This window comes from Mobula birostris, chromosome 13 (genome assembly GCF_030028105.1).
Source record: "Mobula birostris isolate sMobBir1 chromosome 13, sMobBir1.hap1, whole genome shotgun sequence".
NCBI lineage: Eukaryota > Metazoa > Chordata > Chondrichthyes > Myliobatiformes > Myliobatidae > Mobula > Mobula birostris.
In genome coordinates this window covers 20637740-20654831 of record NC_092382.1, presented here as the reverse complement: position 1 = coordinate 20654831, position 17092 = coordinate 20637740, and the positions used below count along the sequence as shown (strand labels likewise).

The 17092-nt window shown below is 47.7% G+C and overlaps 2 protein-coding genes across 5 annotated transcripts in view; one reads left to right on the top strand and one right to left on the bottom strand.

Annotated features, from left to right (window-relative positions):
* The window catches only part of LOC140207837 (uncharacterized), a 268940-nt gene that overhangs the window by 61785 nt on the left and 190063 nt on the right, over positions 1 to 17092 (top strand). The window lies entirely within an intron of this gene.
* The window catches only part of LOC140208518 (NACHT, LRR and PYD domains-containing protein 3-like), a 39764-nt gene continuing 35276 nt past the window's right edge, over positions 12605 to 17092 (bottom strand). For 3 of the 4 annotated variants that reach the window (XM_072277256.1, XM_072277259.1, XM_072277258.1), the window contains one exon: positions 12605 to 17071. In XM_072277256.1, the coding sequence (XP_072133357.1) occupies positions 16912 to 17071 (160 nt within the window). In that variant the 3' untranslated portion in view covers positions 12605 to 16911. The remainder of the gene's footprint in view (positions 17072 to 17092) is intronic. The other variant, XM_072277257.1, reaches the window with a different exon arrangement.

Here is a 17092-nt window from a genome sequence, read left to right as displayed (position 1 = left end):
TTGCCGAGCTGTGGAATTCAGAGTAATAGCGTTCACTGCCTCACTCAAATGGGATATCCAGTAATCTTACGGATTGAAGACATTTACTACCCCGTTATTTCAGCCGTTGGAATTCCCGGTAAGCCGCTGTCACGCCTACAAACGGCAGGAACTGAGAGTTAATTCGGATGTTCTGAAGTGTTTCTCTCGCTATTTGTTTCCACAGACACCTGCCCAGATCCCGCATTTCAGTCATGGGCGGAAGGCGATGACAGTATTAATCCCATTGCTTTCGTAGCTGGCAGCGCTCCATATTGGAGCCGAGATGCTTCCTGTGACTGAAATCCTCTCCGCTGTCTCGATGTCATGGAATAATTGTAAATTGTACAGGAGGACACCGGGCTACACTGCATTCGTGGGAGCCGGCCGACCTTCTGTTCTGTCCGTCAGTGAATTGCGTGACTGGGTGATGCAAGAACCTGAATGGCTTATTTATTTTAGAAATGTGATCAGAGGGAACTGCCGGTATGGATTTCATTTCATTCCTGTGCTGCTCAGAGCCAGTGATGCTGGTATTTAATGCCCATCCCTTACTGCGGCCGAGGGTGCATTTAGACAGCTGTCATCTCGGCGGTGTGGGACTTCACCCAGATATAACCCATTTACAAAACTCGCAACAAGTTCTCTGTCACCCCGATATTGCACATGTCAGTGGCTTCATATGTTCTTGGTCCGGTTTCCACCATTTGTAGCAGAGAAAAAAAAACACAATATCAAGTCTAATACTGTTATAATTTTGCTCTATTGCCATGACAGGTCAGTAATTTCTCTGCTTCTTTCCCTCTCTTGCAGTTAACCTGGTGGCGATTGTTATCCTGTCCCGAGGAAAGTGCGATCTCTCCAAATGTATCACTCGCTACCTTCTGGGAATGGCAACGGCCGATCTCCTGGTCGTTATCTCTGACCCTCTGCTGAAGTGGACTGTTTACATATACTTTTGGTCTTCCTTCCTCTATTGGACTCCCGTTTGTAGGGTTGTTCGTTGTCTGCTTTTAGCAAGCACCGGGGTCTCTGTCTGGCTGACAGTCGCGTTCACCTTTGACAGATTTGTGGCCATTTGTTGTGAAAAGCTGAAAACGAAATATTGTACTGAACGAACGGCGGCTGTGGTTATCGGGACAGTGAGTGTTCTGGGCTGTTCAGAAAGTATCCCTTTCTACTTTACATTAGATCCGTTGATGACAATTGATGGAGTTTTCTATGGGTGTGTGACCAAAGAGAGCTTCTATATGTCCCCCTCGTGGTCCGCACTTCAGATTATTCATCGCATTTTAATACCTTGTCTGCCGTTTATTCTGATTTTATTGTTCAATGCTCTGACAGTTAGACGGATTGTTTCCGCCAGTAAAGTCCGGATGGGGCTCCGGGGCCGCAGCAACGGAAAGAAAGACAAGGACCCGGAGATGGAGAACCGCAGGAAATCGGTCGTTTTACTATTCAGTATAACCGGTAGTTTTATATTCCTATGGTTAACGCGGCTGGTATTTGATATCTACGTAGAGATTGCAAACATCTCTCGTTACACGGACACGGATCCGATTTATATCGCAGACTCCACGGCGACGATGCCGCAGATCCTCAGCTCCTGCAGCAACACTTGTATTTACGCCGTGACTCAGAGCAAGTTCAGACAGCAGCTGAAGAACGCGGTGATATACCCATTGAAACTGTTACCCAAATGCATTAAATCATAGAGCGACTTGTTGGTTTCTGCAGGAGATTTAAGTCAAACACCATGTTTCCACCATAAGCTGTCCACTTGCCGATATGAAGGACCACGGGTAACAACTGAGCGCTCTGAAATACGCCTGCATTTTGTGGTGATATATGTCACTGGCTGTTTACCCCGTACACGTGAAATGTGTCCTTCATCAGATATGAAATAAGTAAGGATCGCCTCAGCTGTAATTCACCCCGATGGAAGGTCTATCGTCAGGTCCCGCCAGTTTTATTTTAATCATCTCCATTACATCTGACAGCGTTTATTTAGGAAGAATCCGCTCCCTTTTGTCCATTCTCTCCGTTGTTTCTGATTTATCCTGTTTAGTAATGTTGGCGGTGTTTTACTCACAATATCTCTCACGTTGTCATCGCTTACTCCTTCTCCTACACCGGTGAGGGGAACGTTGAAACGTTATCAGACTGCAACATAGCGGGGGGTGGGGGGGTGGTGTGTCTCTCTCTCTCTCTCTCTCTCTCTGTGTCTCTGTCTCGACCTGCTCCCATGTTGTCCCTGCATATCTCCGGCTTCATCTCTGTTCACATCCCAAGGCCTCGTCACAGTCTGCTTCTTTCCTTCCCCGGCCGTTCATTGTTTCTCTCTGACTACACCTTCTGTCTGGTACTGAACAAAATAAATCTCATTGCAGGAACATATATTTATATTGATAATAAGCGTACACTGAAATTTAATGAACTTCCAGAGCAAGAAGAAGAAGTTATTTGTGCTTTTTTTTCTCTCTCTCGAACGAACTGGAAGGTTTATCGATGTCTGAAAAATAAAAGAGTGACACTGGAAATCCGAATTAAAATTGCTTTAAAAGATGTTGTACCGCTTTCTGACGGAACGTTACTCACTCTGTTGCATTTCCAGTGCCGTGATGCTGATGTCTTCCCTGCCACCGATCAGCGTTATACAACACCGGTGATCCTCCTCGCCCGGGGCTGACGGAAGTAAGAGATGTCACGGCCAATATCTTTTCGAGCGCACGATAGATCAATGCACTTCGCGTCAGTTATTACCAACTCAAAGCTTATCATAAATAATATTTCCAATGATACGTAAGGATTATGTCCCATTTCCGGCTTCATTCTAGTCTTGGCCAATTTAACTCCCAATCAGATTGAGTGGCTTAAAGACTACAACATAATTGCCTGGCCAGATTAAATGATAAAACCAGAGCATTCCGGAGCTGGTAATGAACTGGGGTCAGTTTTGTCTCTTGTCTGCAGCGCAGGTTCTTATGTTGTTGACTGTTGTCCGAGTCTAATCGTAAATATGAGAACATGTGCAGAAGCTGGAAAGCAAAATAATACCCACACAATCCTAAGGAGCTCAGCAAGCCAAGTAGAATTTATACGAAAGAGTAAACAGTCAATGTTTCGGGCCTGCACACTTCAGCAGGGAGATCCAATTTAATAGGATTGGACGTTTCTACCATGATTATATGTATAAGATGATGAGGGGAGTTGATCGTGTGGATAACCAGAGGCTTCTTTCCCGGGGATGAAATGGTTAACACGTGAGGTGTACTTTTAATGTGCTTGGAAATAGGTACCGACGGAATGTCAGAGTTAAGTTTTCACACGGAGAGTGTTGGGTGCGTGGAATGCACTGCCGGCGGCGGTGATGGAAGCGAATACAATAGCCTCTCAGATAGGCACATGGAACTCGGAAAACTAAAGGTCTATGCGCCAGGGAAATACAAGGCAGTTTCTGGAGTAGGTCATATGGTGAACACAACATTGTGGGCCGAAGGGCCTGTAATGTCCTGTAGTTTTCTATGTTGTATGTTATCTAATTGTCGTGTCGGTGACCGCTGTTAGACAGCCAATCATGTCTCTTACAGCTGCTGGTAATTGTGCAGAACACCATGCAGTGGGTTGTCTGCGGCCCCGAGTCGTTCTGTTAAATTGCCATTAGTAAACCCTTGACGTGCTATCTTGATAATCGCCCTTAAGTATTGCAAAAAACAGTCATTCATTATCATGACCTGGTGATATAAGAGAATTACAGGGACTACAGGTTGGTAGTAACACTTCCTGATCGAAAAGTGCTTTTATGACAGGTTTCATACTTTCCATTGCCTCCAGTCAAAAATCATACTGAAGTATAGAGGGTAGAATAGCATAAATCTTTGAGTGGTGGGGCGGAATGTACAAGTTCCTCGTGATTTTTGGGAATCGCCCACAAGGAGGGAGGTACCTGCGAAAGCAACACGTGTACGACATATTCAGGCAAAGCAGGGGGAACAAACGGGTCAAACTTTGTTTTAACGATGAAGAGGGAAATATTATACATCCAACCTGAGCGGAATGAAGTTGTAGAGAAGCATTAGTACTGAACAGATTTATGCGCTGTGTTCAGCTTAACTCCTGAAAAGTCTGCAGCACGGGTTCCAGCGGTTCAGAAGTTGCGGGGGTTTTGATGGCTCTAGTGACATGAGGAATTGAGTTCGGCAATTTAAATCGCTCATTCTGTTCTGCATTCAAAAACACTTCTGCCACTACGCCCTCTGGGTCATTATAGATGCGTCCGGTTAAGGAAAGAGTTTCTGCTCTGTTACACACGGAAAGGGGCTTTTGGTGATTGCTCGGCTGAGATGTTTCAGTGTATCGGGCGGTGCAGTGTAAATGTATCAGGGGTTGGCATGTCAGGATAAGCTGCCGTTGATAATAAGCATCGTCAGGCAGTTTAAGAGGGTGCTTACATCTGTATGGTAGCGCGGAGCTGTCCTGTAAGACTATTCCAGCAGAAGATTGCCATCTGTCAGGGAAACGGGAAATACATAGACACATCGAAAACCTACAGCACGATACAGGCCCTTCGGCCCATAATTCTGTGCCGAACATCTCCTTACTTTAGAAATTACCTAGCGTTACCCTTAGCCCTCTATTTGTGTGAGCTCGTGTACCTTTCCAGGAGTCTCTTAAGATACCCTATTGTATCTGCCTCCACCACCATCGCCGGCGGCCCATTCCACGCACTTACCTCTCTCTGCATAAAAAAAACTTACCCCTGACAACTCCTCTGTACCTACTTCCAAGCACCTTAAAACTCTGCCCTTTCGTGCTAGCAATGTTAGCCCTGGGAAAAAGCCTCTGACTATCCACACGAACAAGGCCTCTTATCATCTTATATACCTCTGTCAGGTCATCTCTCATCCTCCGTCGCTTCAAGGAGAAAAGGCCGGGTTCACTCAACCTATTCTCATAAGGCATGCTCCCTGATCCAGGCAATCCTAGCAAACTCCTCTGCATCCTTTCTATGGTTTCCACATCCTTCCTGTAGTGAGGCAACCAGAACTGAGCACAGTGCTCTAAGTGGGGTCAGACCAGGGTTCTCTCTAGCTGCAACATTACCACCCGGCTTTTAAACTCAGTCCCACGATTGATGAAGGCCAATGCACTGTATGCTTTCTTAACCACAGAGTCATCCTGCACAGCAGCTTTGAGTGTCCCATGGACTCGGACCCCAAGATCCCTCTGAACCTCCACACTGCCAAGAGTCTTATCATTAATACAGTCAGAAACGGGAAATACAGTCAGTTATGTTTCCTCTTAGTTTTTGCCTGCACCTGGTAACCTCGCGGAAATAACTATGCTGCCGTGATGCCGCACAATTGCAGCCTTACAGGGTCCCCTTTCACCCCGATCCATTGATAACGTTATCTCCGTCGTTATCGTTTTTCCCTTTAAATATCGCTAAGAAGGTTTGGAGTGAGGGAGATCGTGGATGCGGGTTGGAAGGAGTGGGCTCAGTGGGAGGAGTCACCAAGACGGAAAGGTTTGGGTGATTTGGGAACACATTACAATGGAGGATCTGCAATCTGCGTGTTTGAAAGCCTCTAGCCCCTCACGGTACATTTTTTTTTCTGGATTTTGACTCCACTTCCCCACACACAATCATCACAGAATTTTTCCCGCGCTCACAGTTTCTCTCTTCCGTCTCTCTGCCAAACCCCGGTCTCTTTCTCATCGCAGTCTCTCTTTACACCCCCATCTCGCTCTCCCCAGACTCGTTCTCCCCCTTCCCGCCGTACACAGTGCCCTGTCTCTCCTCACTCTGTCTCTTTCCAGTCTCGCTCTCTCCCTGTCTCTACTCCGTTCCAGTCTGTCTTCCCCACCCACCCGTCTCTCCCCAGCACTCTCTTAGCCCTCCCCCAACTCCGGCCTCTCTACACATCCGAAATCTCTCATCATCCCGTCCTCTCTCTCTCCACCCAAGATCCTTCTATCCCGATCACACTGTCCCCGTTGCTCTCTCCTACCTCACTGGCCTCTCTCCCGTCTCGCTTCTCCACTCTCCCCTCTAGTCTCTATCTCTGAGATTCTTCCTCTACCCATTCTTTCTATCCCCAAATCTGCCTCTTGCTTTTACCCAGTCTCTCTCTTCCTCCCCCAGCCTCCCTTCCCGACCACTCTCTCACCTGTCTCTCGCTCTCTCCCTGGTTTCTTTCTCCCCCAGTACGGCTCCATGGCATGCCTTTCCTCCTATCTTTCTCTCCCCTCCGTCTCTCTCTCTGTCTTCTCTCGCCCTCTCCCTTTCCCGTCATCTTCTCGCCTGTCTCGCTCCCTTCCCATCTCCTTTCCTGTCTCTTTCGTCCCTTGTCATTATCCCTAGCCCAGTCTCTCTTAACACTGTCACGTACCCCGTGACGGGGATAAAGAACCAGCAGAGATGGAAAACACTTTGGAGTCTCGTATTGCTATAAACTACTAATATTTATTAGTAACTACGCAATACAGTAATATAAATGTAGATAAATCAAACAGGTTAGCAATGATTATATATAAAAGTAAGTGTGGAATATTTGTGTATGAAAACCAAGCTTCTTTAAGTCTAGGGGTAAAAAGATACAGTCTTACGACGTTCGGTAAAGTTCAGTACAGTTCGTGGTATTTAGTTGAGTAGTGATGGAGAGAGAGACAGAGAGAGAGAGAGAGAGAGAGAAAGAGAGAGACAGAGAGAGAGAGAGACAGAGAGAGAGAGAGACAGGGAGAGAGAGAGACAGGGAGAGAGAGAGTGAGTTGAGTCTTCAGGTGAGCTGATGCCGTCGATCTTCTCGTCGTCCTCCGAAATCCTTCACAATTCACCGACTGTGACTTTAACAGGGGCACTGGTTTTCTGTGGTGGGGCTATCACCCAGGCGAGGGTGGCCACATAGACAACTCCCCACCAGTCAACCCCTTCTTCACCGATGGAATAGCAATTTGGATCGATCCGCTTGATCGATCCTCCAAAACCCACTTTCTCTGCGGCCAACAATACTCATTCAGTGTCCAGATCATGTGTCCTGAGGTCTGTATTATCTGACCTCTCATTTATTTCACCAGGCTGAGCATCACCTGTCATTCAAAGAGTCCCTCCCGCCTTTGTAAAGGAGTGCAAGCAGGCAGCATGTCCTTGAAAGTAACATCAACAACCAGCCTTCGGTCACCATAGCAACCTTCGAGCTGCTCGGTGCTGTCTCCAACTCCAAACTCAGTAAAAATCCAAAGTTACTTCCAATGCCTTAAAGTGACAGTCCAACCGTTAATCTTCGTCTCTCTCTCTCTTTTCAAAAGCAACATATTGGTGGTGAATAACTCTGTCTCTCGCTCCTTTCCAAACAAACCATCAATGATAAATGTCTCTCTGCAAACAGTTAATAGGGCAGTCCTGGATCCCCTCCCGCTCCCCTTCCTCAAGGGAAAAAAATGTCGAAGACGATTTTTTTGTTTAAATGTCCATCACAGGGTTTTAAACAATACAGGGAAAAAAAAAACAGCAGATGACAAAGCAAAAATGTGTACAGTTTTCAACTTAACATCGGGATAAGCAATCAGCTATGATGTTATCAGTACCTTTTACATGTTTTATTACCAAATCAAATTCCTGCAATACTAGATTCCAATTTAACAACCTCCTATTTTATCTTTCATTTTATTTAAAAATATCAGCGGATTGTGATCTGTGTAAATCAAAAGAGGTCTTTTGGCAGGGCAAGTATAAACTTTAACTCCTTTTCAACAGTTGAATAATTTTTCTGGTGTACATTAAATTTCTTTGAGAAATAAGCTATTGGGTGTTCAATATGATCCACACCCTTCTGTAACAGTACTGCCCCAGCAGCTTCATCACTAACATCTGTGGCGATTGAGAATGGCTTCGAGAAATCCGGCGCTTTGAGCACAGGTTGATAACACAGGATGGTTTGCAAATGTTCAAACGCCTCCTGGCAAAGATCACTCCATGAAAACCTTTCACTCTTCCCTAAGAGCTTTGTTACGGGGAGAGCAATGCCAGCAAAGTTCTTACAGAATTTTCGATAATACCCAACCATCCCTAAAAACCTTCTCAAAGCTTTCCTGCTAGTTGGAACAGAAACTTCAGCAATCGATTGAAGCTTGGCCTGGGAGCCAAGCTGGCCTTGGCCCAGCGGATACCCCAGATATGTGACCATGGCATGGCCAAACTCACTTTTAGCCAGGCTCACCGTAAGATTGGCCTTGGAAAGTCTATCAAACAGTTGCTCTACTGCTGCATTATGTTCTTCCCATGTGTCACTCCAGACCACCAGGTCATCAATACTGGCCTCTGTGTTTTCTAACCCTTTAATCACCGAATTGGTCATTCTCCGAAATGTCCCTGGTGCATTTTTCATCTCGAAGGGCAAAACATTGTATTCATACAGCCCTGAGGGTGTAACAAACGCTGAGATCTCTCTGGCCCTGTCGGTCAATGGAACACACCAGTATCCCTTCAACAGATCAATCTTCGTGAGGTACTTAAGCCTTTCCCACTTTATCAACACAGTCATCCACTCTGGGGATAGGATAAGCATCCGTCTTGGTTATGGCATTAATTTTCTGGTAGTCAGTACAGAATCTCATGGTACCGTCCGGCTTAGGTACAAGGACGCATGGTGACGCCCAGTCTGAGGTAGATGGCCTAATAATACCGGTTGCTAGCATGTACCCGATCTCTTTTTCAACTTCTCTATTTTTTCCTGAAGTTCATTCTGTAAGGATGCTGTTTAATGGGCTGAGCTGAATTCAGAATGACATCATGCACTGCCCCGATGGATCGTCTTGCTTTGTCAGGAAATAAATCTTTATGTTTCTTAATGAGCTCCTGCAATTGCTCTCTTTGTGCAGGCCCCAAATGGCCAACGAAGGGTCTCAGCCTGAAACATCGACTGTACCTCTTTCTAGAGATGCTGCCTGGCCTGCTGCGTTCTCCAGCAACTTTGATATGTGTTGCTTGAATTTCCAGCATCTGCAGAATTCCTGAAGGTTGTGTGTGACCAACCTTATCAGTAAGGTTCTTTAAGATAAGGGAATTTGTAAGTCTCGTGGACACGATACTCAGTTTAGTGAAATGATTTTTCTCCTCTTTATCAAATTCCTCAGCCCCCCCCTTGTTTTCGTGGTCATACCTACTGGTACCACCTCAGACTCATGATACAGTTTCAACATATTAACATGAACAAACTGCGTGGCCTTCCTCCTGTCAGGAATTTCAATATCGTAATTCAAAGAATCAATTTTCTTCACTATGCAGTATGGCCCATGGAATTTTGCTTGGAGGGGGTTGGTCATAAGAAGCAGTAGTACTTTGTTACTGACTCTTACTCACTCTTCCTTCAGTTAGTCCTGACGAAGGGTCTCGGCCTGAAACGTCGACTGCACCTCTGCCTAGAGATGCTGCCTGGCCCGCTGCATTCACCAGCAACTTTGATGTGTGTTGCCAGTACCTTGTTTCCCACTTCAAACACTTGCTCCCTCGCTCTCTTATCAAACCACTGATTCATTTTAATTTGGGAGTGCTGCAGATTCTTCCTGGCAAGGTCACAGGCCTTGTTAAGCCTTTTTTCGGAATTTTAAAACATAGTCTAACACGCCGACACACACGTCTGGGTTAGACCATTGCTCTCTGAGCAGGGGCAAAGGTCCTTTGGGCCTATGGCCGAAAATGAGTTCAAACGGGCTGAACCCCAGGGACTCTTGAATAGTGTCCCTCACAGCAAAAAGTAGTAAGTGTATCCACTCATCCCAACCCTTCTCATTCTCATGGCAGTAGGTCTTAATCATAGTTTTTAAAGTGGAATGAAACCTCTCCAGAGCCCCTTGAGACTCCGGGTGGTAGGCAGATGACACAATCTGTTGAGCTCCCAGCTCAGGCACTACTTGCTGGAACATTTTTGAATTGAAGTTGCTGCCCTGGTCGGATTGAATTTCTTTGGGTAAACCTACCAGTGCAAAAAACTTGCTGAGTGCTTTTACCACAGTCTTGACCAGGACGTTTCTGAGAGGCACAGCTTTCGGAAACCTAGATGCAGCACACATTATTGTTAACAAATACTGGTGACCAGCTGCAGTCTTTGGCAAAGGGCCTGCACAATCCACTATGACCCGGGAAAAGGTTCACCAAAAGCAGGTATTGGCCGAAGTGGGGCTTTTGGAATGGCCTGGTTAGGTTTTCCCACCGCCTGACACGTATGACACCCTCTACAGTAATTGACAATATCCTTCCTCACGTTAGGCCAATAAAACTCCCTCATGATCCTGTGCACCGTCTTTTTTACTCCAAAATGTTCCCCTAAAGACATCTTACGGGCCAGGTTTAAAATTTCAACCCTGCAAACCTTTGGAACCACCACCTGGTGCACAATAGCCCAATCCTCAATGGCAGGCACAGTGGCTGGTCTCCACGTCCTCATCAACACCCCATCCTTAAGATAATACCCCATTGTTTCTTTCTGAATTTCCTCCTCAGGGAGAGCTGTCTCTTTTAAATCCACAATTTCTAGATCTTTATTTTGCTCCTCTATGAACTCCTTCCTTGACAAGGACAGGTCTTTCCTCTCCTCCTTGCTTTCCTCAGCCTTACTATCCCTAAATCCTGTTGGTATAAGGACGGTAGGAAAGTCTCGGATAAATCAATATTATCAGCAGCAGCCTTTCTGTGCCACTGCGCATGCGGGATACACATCAGCGTCTCTGGGCGGGTCCTCAGCAGCAGCAGGCTTACTTGTGAGCTGAACTGCTGGATAAATATCCCCACCTGCAAAGTCATTACCGAGTAAGATATCAACATGGTCTATCCGTAGTTCAGATTGGACCCCTTTTCTGACTGGTTTCGTTACCAAGTCACATTTCAAGATTATCTTATGCAAAGGCACGACCTCTGTTCCTTTTCCAAGGCCCTTAAAGATGTTTACTTTCCCAGTGTCTGTCTCAGCACCGAATTCCAAAACATTATTTTATATCAGTGACTGGAAAGCTCCAGTACCTCTCCATATTCTAACCGGGACTGGGTTTGACCCCTCCTTCACAGACACAAACCCTTCTTAAATAAATCTCTCGAGTCCCTCTTATATTTTAACCGCCTGAACGCCGGCAGTTGGGGTTTTCTCTTTCTCCTTTCCTTTTCCCCTTTTCGTAGCAAAACAATTTGACGCCACATGGCCAGGTTTTCCACAAGAGTAACACTTAAAACTGGGAAATTTTCTCCCCGACTGCTTCCCTTCCTCCTTAGTTTTATCACTAATCCCCGGTTTACTCTCTGGTTTAGCCTGTGGATTATCTCTACTCCCTTGTGGGTTAATCTCAGTGGGGAAAAACTTAACTTTATGAGTTAGGGCATATTCGGCTGCTAACTTAGCATTTTCTGAGTGTCGCTGCCCCTTTTCCATCTAAGTGCGTCCTTATCTCCGCCGAGACGCAGTTTTTAAACTCTTCAAGCAATATTAAATTCTTCAAGTTACCAGTATTCTCATTTTCCTCTTTTGAAGCACACCACCGATGAAAGTATACGCGTTTCTCATGGGCAAACTCCAGATACGTTTGGTTCCAGGATTTTCTCAAACCTCGAATCCTTTGGCTGTAGGCCTCCGGGGCTAACTCATAAGCCTTAAACACAGCAACCTTCACTTTATCATAATCTTTTGCGTCTTCAAGAGACAGGGCTGCATATGTTTGCTGGGCCTTTCCCTTTACCACACTGTGTAGTAACACCGCCCACTGCTCCCGCGGCCACTCCCGATTACAGGTCACCTTCTCGAAATGTAGGAAATACCTATCAATTTCTGCTTCATCAAATGGAGGCACTAACCTAACTTCCCGACTGACACTAAACTCCTCCTCACGGTTCACCACCTGAGCGTTCTGTTGCCATCCCTCCCTTTCAAACGCTCTCTGTTTCTCTGCCTCTCTCATCTACAATTTCAACCTCTCTAACTTTAACTGTTCCAGGTGTACCTCCACCTCCTCATTCACTACAGGAAACCTCCTTAACTTCCCCTCTTCAAGTGTCTGTATAGAGACATAATATTCAGCTATTTTCCTTTGAATTTCTGCTTTCATCATACCTCTCTTTACATTCACTTCTTTAGCAAGATCCCGCAACTCATATTTTCTAGCCTTCTTCACGGACACGGGGTCTGGCGGTTCCAGAAATCCCGAAACTTCCATTTCTGCTGTTTTTCCACACAACCAAATCAAAATTCCAAATCAAAAGGGATTTTTCCCAATCAATTCAAACCAGCCTCCCGACCGATTTGTTCATATCGCGGACATAGGCCCCAATTTTGTCACGTACCCCATGACAGGAATAAAGTACCAGCAGAAATAGAAACCACTTTGGAGTCTAGTATTGCTAGAAACTAATAATATTTATTAATAACTACACAATACAGAAAACTAAGTGAACATAAATCAAACAGGGTAGCAATAAGTAGATGTAAGTAAGTGTGGAATATATATACGTGTGAAAAACCAAGCTTCTTTAGGTCTAGGGGTAAAAAGATACAGTCTTACGATATTGAGTAAAGTTCAGTTCCGTTCGTGGAATTTAGTTGAATGGCGATGGAGAGAGAGAGAGAGAGAGAGAGAGAGAGAGAGAGAGAGAGAGAGAGAGAGAGTTGAGTCTTGAGGTGAGCTGTTGCCGTCGATTTTCTTGCTGTCCTCGAAATCCTTCACAAGTCACTGACTGTGAACTAACAACAAAGAGGACCGTACTTCGGTGTGGTTGAGCTGTCTACCCAGGCCAGGGTCGGATACATAGACAACTCCCCACCGGTCTTGCCTTTGAATCTTCACTGGCAGAGCACTTGGATCGATCTGCCTGATCGGTCCTCCAGAAACCCACTTTCTCTGTGGGCACCACAAAGCTCATTTAGTGTCCCGATCATGTGTCTGAGGTTTGTATTATCTGACCTCCTATTTATTTCCCTGTGCTAAGCATCACCTGTCATTCAAAGAGTCCCTCCTACCTTTGTCTGTGAGGACATGTCAGCAAGCAACAAGTCCTTGGAATTAACATCAATAATGTCCTGTCGAGCACCTTCGAGCTGTTCAGTGTTATCTCCAAAGTTAGCTCCCGTGACAGTCCAACCATCACTCTTTGTCTCTCTCTCTCTCTCTCTTCAAAACAAACCATCAATGATAAATGACTCTCCTGTAACTCTTCAAACAGTTAATGTGGACACTCCTGGATCCCTTCACACCATAAACCTCCCTCACCTCCTACCATCTTCAGGAAGGTGTGCAGAAGTTCCTGAAGTCCGATAATATCCACCTCCTCCGCCAGGAGAAGGAACATAGTCCGTTTTGCAAAGTCGTCAACATCCACACGACCCTCGACTTTCCTTGTAACTAATAAACCCATCGGCGTCCATGTCAAATTCCGTAAACGCCGCCCTGAGTTCTGTCAAACACGGAATTCGGGCGTCCCCGCCAGTTTCCAGGTTCACAGACCCGTTGAAAATGAACTGGAAGGAGCCCCATTGGGAGGCAGATAGTGGGCGTGAATAGGAAGGGGTGGGTCCCATTGGGTGTGAACGGGAAGGGGTGGGTCCCATTGGGAGTGAACGGCAAGGACTGGGTCCATTGGGTGTGCGGAAGATGGGAAGGAATGAGAAGGGGTGGGGTCCATTTGGAGTTCAGGCGATGGGGATGAATAGGCAAGGGTGGAGTTTGATTGGGAGCGTGCCCCGTGTGAGCGGACTGGAAGGGACCGCGTCCTCCTAGGAGTGCGGATGGTGGGAGAGGACGGGAAGGGGTGGGGTCCCGGTTTTGCAAAATTTTCCTCATCTTCGATTTCATCCTCAGCTACTTCTGGACCCTAGAAATCAAATGTGATTGTTAACTGCAGGGGTTCTAATATCGACCTGTACTCCCCTGCCCGTGTGTGCCCCCTCACACCTTTGCCCACTCCGTGCACCCCTTCGTTACACTACTTCTCTTCCTGCCCCTCTGACCTTCTCTACAGAGATTCCTCTGGTGTGTGTGTGGGGGGGGGGGGAGGGGGCCGTGGTCCCTGTGCTACGAGCTGAGAGTGTCCTCACTAATCCGTTTCAACTTGAGAATTTAGCTGATATATTTCACTCTACAGAGACCTTTTCTCCATGTCTGGGCAGGAGATGGCAAGATTGGACAGTGCAGAGGGAGCTTCACTCTGTGCCAGACCCCGGGAGTGTGTGATGGGACGTGAAGAGGGAGATTCACTCTGTGTCTGACCCCGGGAGTGTGTGATGGGACGGTGTGGAGGGAGATTCACTCTGTGTCTGACCCCGGGAGTGTGTGATGGGACGGTGTGGGGGGAGATTCACTCTGTGTCTGACCCCGGGAGTGTGTGATGGGACAGTGTGGGGGGAGATTCACTCTGTGTCTGACCCCGGGAGTGTGTGATGGGACGGTGGGGAGGGAGATTCACTCTGTGTCTGACCCCGGGAGTGTGTGATGGGACGGTGCGGAGGGAGATTCACTCTGTGTCTGACCCCGGGAGTGTGTGATGGGACGGTGGGGAGGGAGATTCACTCTGTGTCTGACCCCGGGAGTGTGTGACGGGACGGTGCGGGGGGAGATTCACTCTGTGTCTGACCCCGGGAGTGTGTGATGGGACGGTGGGGAGGGAGATTCACTCTGTGTCTGACCCCGGGAGTGTGTGATGGGACGGTGGGCAGGGAGATTCACTCTGTGTCTGACCCCGGGAGTGTGTGACGGGACGGTGTGGAGGGAGCTTCACTCCCTGTCTGACCCCGAGAGTGTGTGATGGGACGGTGCGGAGGGAGATTCACTCTGTGTCTGACCCCGAGAGGGCGAGACTGGACGGTGTGGAGGAAGATTCACTCTGTGTCTGACCCCGGGGGTGTGTGATGGGACGGTGTGGAGGGAGCTTCACTCTGTGTCTGACCCCGGGAGTCTGTGATGGGACGGTGTGGAGGCAGATTCACTCTGTGTTTGACCCCGGGAGTGTGTGATGGGACGGTGCGGAGGGAGATTCACTCTGTGTCTGACCCCGGGAGTCTGTGATGGGACGGTGTGGAGGCAGATTCACTCTGTGTTTGACCCCGGGAGTGTGTGATGGGACGGTGCGGAGGGAGATTCACTCTGTGTCTGACCCCGGGAGTTTGTGATGGGATGGAGTGGAGGGAGATTCATTTTGTGTCCGACCCCGGGAGTGTGTGATGGGACAGTCAGGGCCACAGACAGTCCTTGCAGGTGAGGCGACATTTCACCTGTGAGTCGACTGGGGTGATATACTGCGTCCGGTGCTCCCGATGCGGCCTTCTATATATCGGCGAGACCCGACGCAGCCTGGGAAACCGTTTCGCTGAACACCCACACTCTGTCGCCAGAGAAAGCAGGATCTCCCAGTGGCCACACATTTTAATTCCACGTCCCCTTCCCATTCTTGTATGTCTGTCCACGGCCTCCTCTCCTGTCAAGATGAAGCCATACTCAGGTTGGAAGAACATCTTATGTTCTGAGTGGGTAGCCTCCAAACTGATGGCATGAACATTGACTTCTCAAACCCGTTAATGCCCCACCACCCCTTTCTACACCATCCCTTGTTTATTTATTTATTTATAATCTTTTATGTTTTTTTCTTTTGTTTCCCCTCTCTTTTTTCTCCCTCTGTCCCTCTCACTATAACTCCTTGCCTCTCCTCTCCCCCTTTCTTTCTCGCTTGGCCTCCCATCCCACGATCCTCTCCCTTCTCCAGCCTTGTATCCATTTTGACAAACATCTTTCTGGCTCTCAGCTCCATCCCTCCCCCTCCTGTCTTCTCCAATCATTTTGAATCTCCCCCTCCTCCTCTCAAATCTCTTCATTCAGTTAGTCCTGACGAAGGGTCTCGGCCCGAAACGTCAACCGTACCTTTTCCTATAGGTGCTGCCGGACCTGCTGAGTTCCACCAGCATTTTGTGTGTGTGGCTTGAATTTCCAGCATCTGCAGATTTCCCCGTGTTTGCATTTTCTGATCTCCTTTGTCGTTTTTTTTTTCTGCGAGAGCAAGGAGAGTGCGCAGGGAGGTGGAGGTCAGGGTAGTGTAAGTATCTGGGGAATGAGGAAGCAGTGGTCAGCCTGGATGGGGATGGGGAGTGAAGAGATCCTGGGGACCAGACACTATTTTACTGACATCCCTGAGCTTGGAGCTGAGAGGCTGCTGTACCAGTGTGAGGAGCTCAGACCCATTCTTGCAGTACACCGGGTGCGGGGGGCAGCAGGAACCCCAGGTCACTGTTTCTCCTCTAGTGAGACTCGAGTCCAACACCAAGACAGGCAGTTACAGCGGTTTATTGATTTCATCAGGACAAATGTAAATTAAACAATGTGTGAGCTGCTGACGTGCGAAAATAAATAAGCTGCTCCCGATTCACTCACAGTCACACACAGTTAACTGTCCGGTGACAATGAGAGACTGGTTGAATAATCAGTCCCGTTTCTCACCGTCACTCTGCATCGGGGAACCGATGATTACAAAATCACACTTTAGGGTCGTGTCCGAGATCGCTGCAGATCCAGGGTCACTGCCGAGGTATTTGTCAATTTAACATCATTATATCAGCCAGACAGCCGAATGCACCGTCCTCAGCAAAGGGAGCAAAAGGATTCTCTCCCGGGATAATCCCACCCCGGGACACCGGTGTCCCAGACTGAGCCCCGGCCACCGGTCTCTTCCTGTCTGTGTAATTCCCCGGGGTCTCACGTGGGGGAGTCTCGAACACGCACATCCGGCGGAAGCTGTGCCGTTGGACAACAGGCGGAAATACGTCACTGAGGGACCGCTTCCGAAGTCACAGAGCGCTGAACAGGAGTCAGCTCCGTCAGAAACGTTGGGAATTAAAGCCGGCGCGCGGCCATTAAAGGTAAGGGCAGGAGTTAAAGGGGAGGGCGGGGAATCGGCCAAAATGACCCCATCCCGCGGGCGGGGATGTTCACACATTCAGATGTTCCAACAGTCACTGTCAGTCCGGGTCTGGGTTCCTGCAGAGATCTCAGTTCCTTCTCCCCAGTCTCACTGAACTCATTGTTCCCCAGCCTGAAACAGCAGGGAAATAAA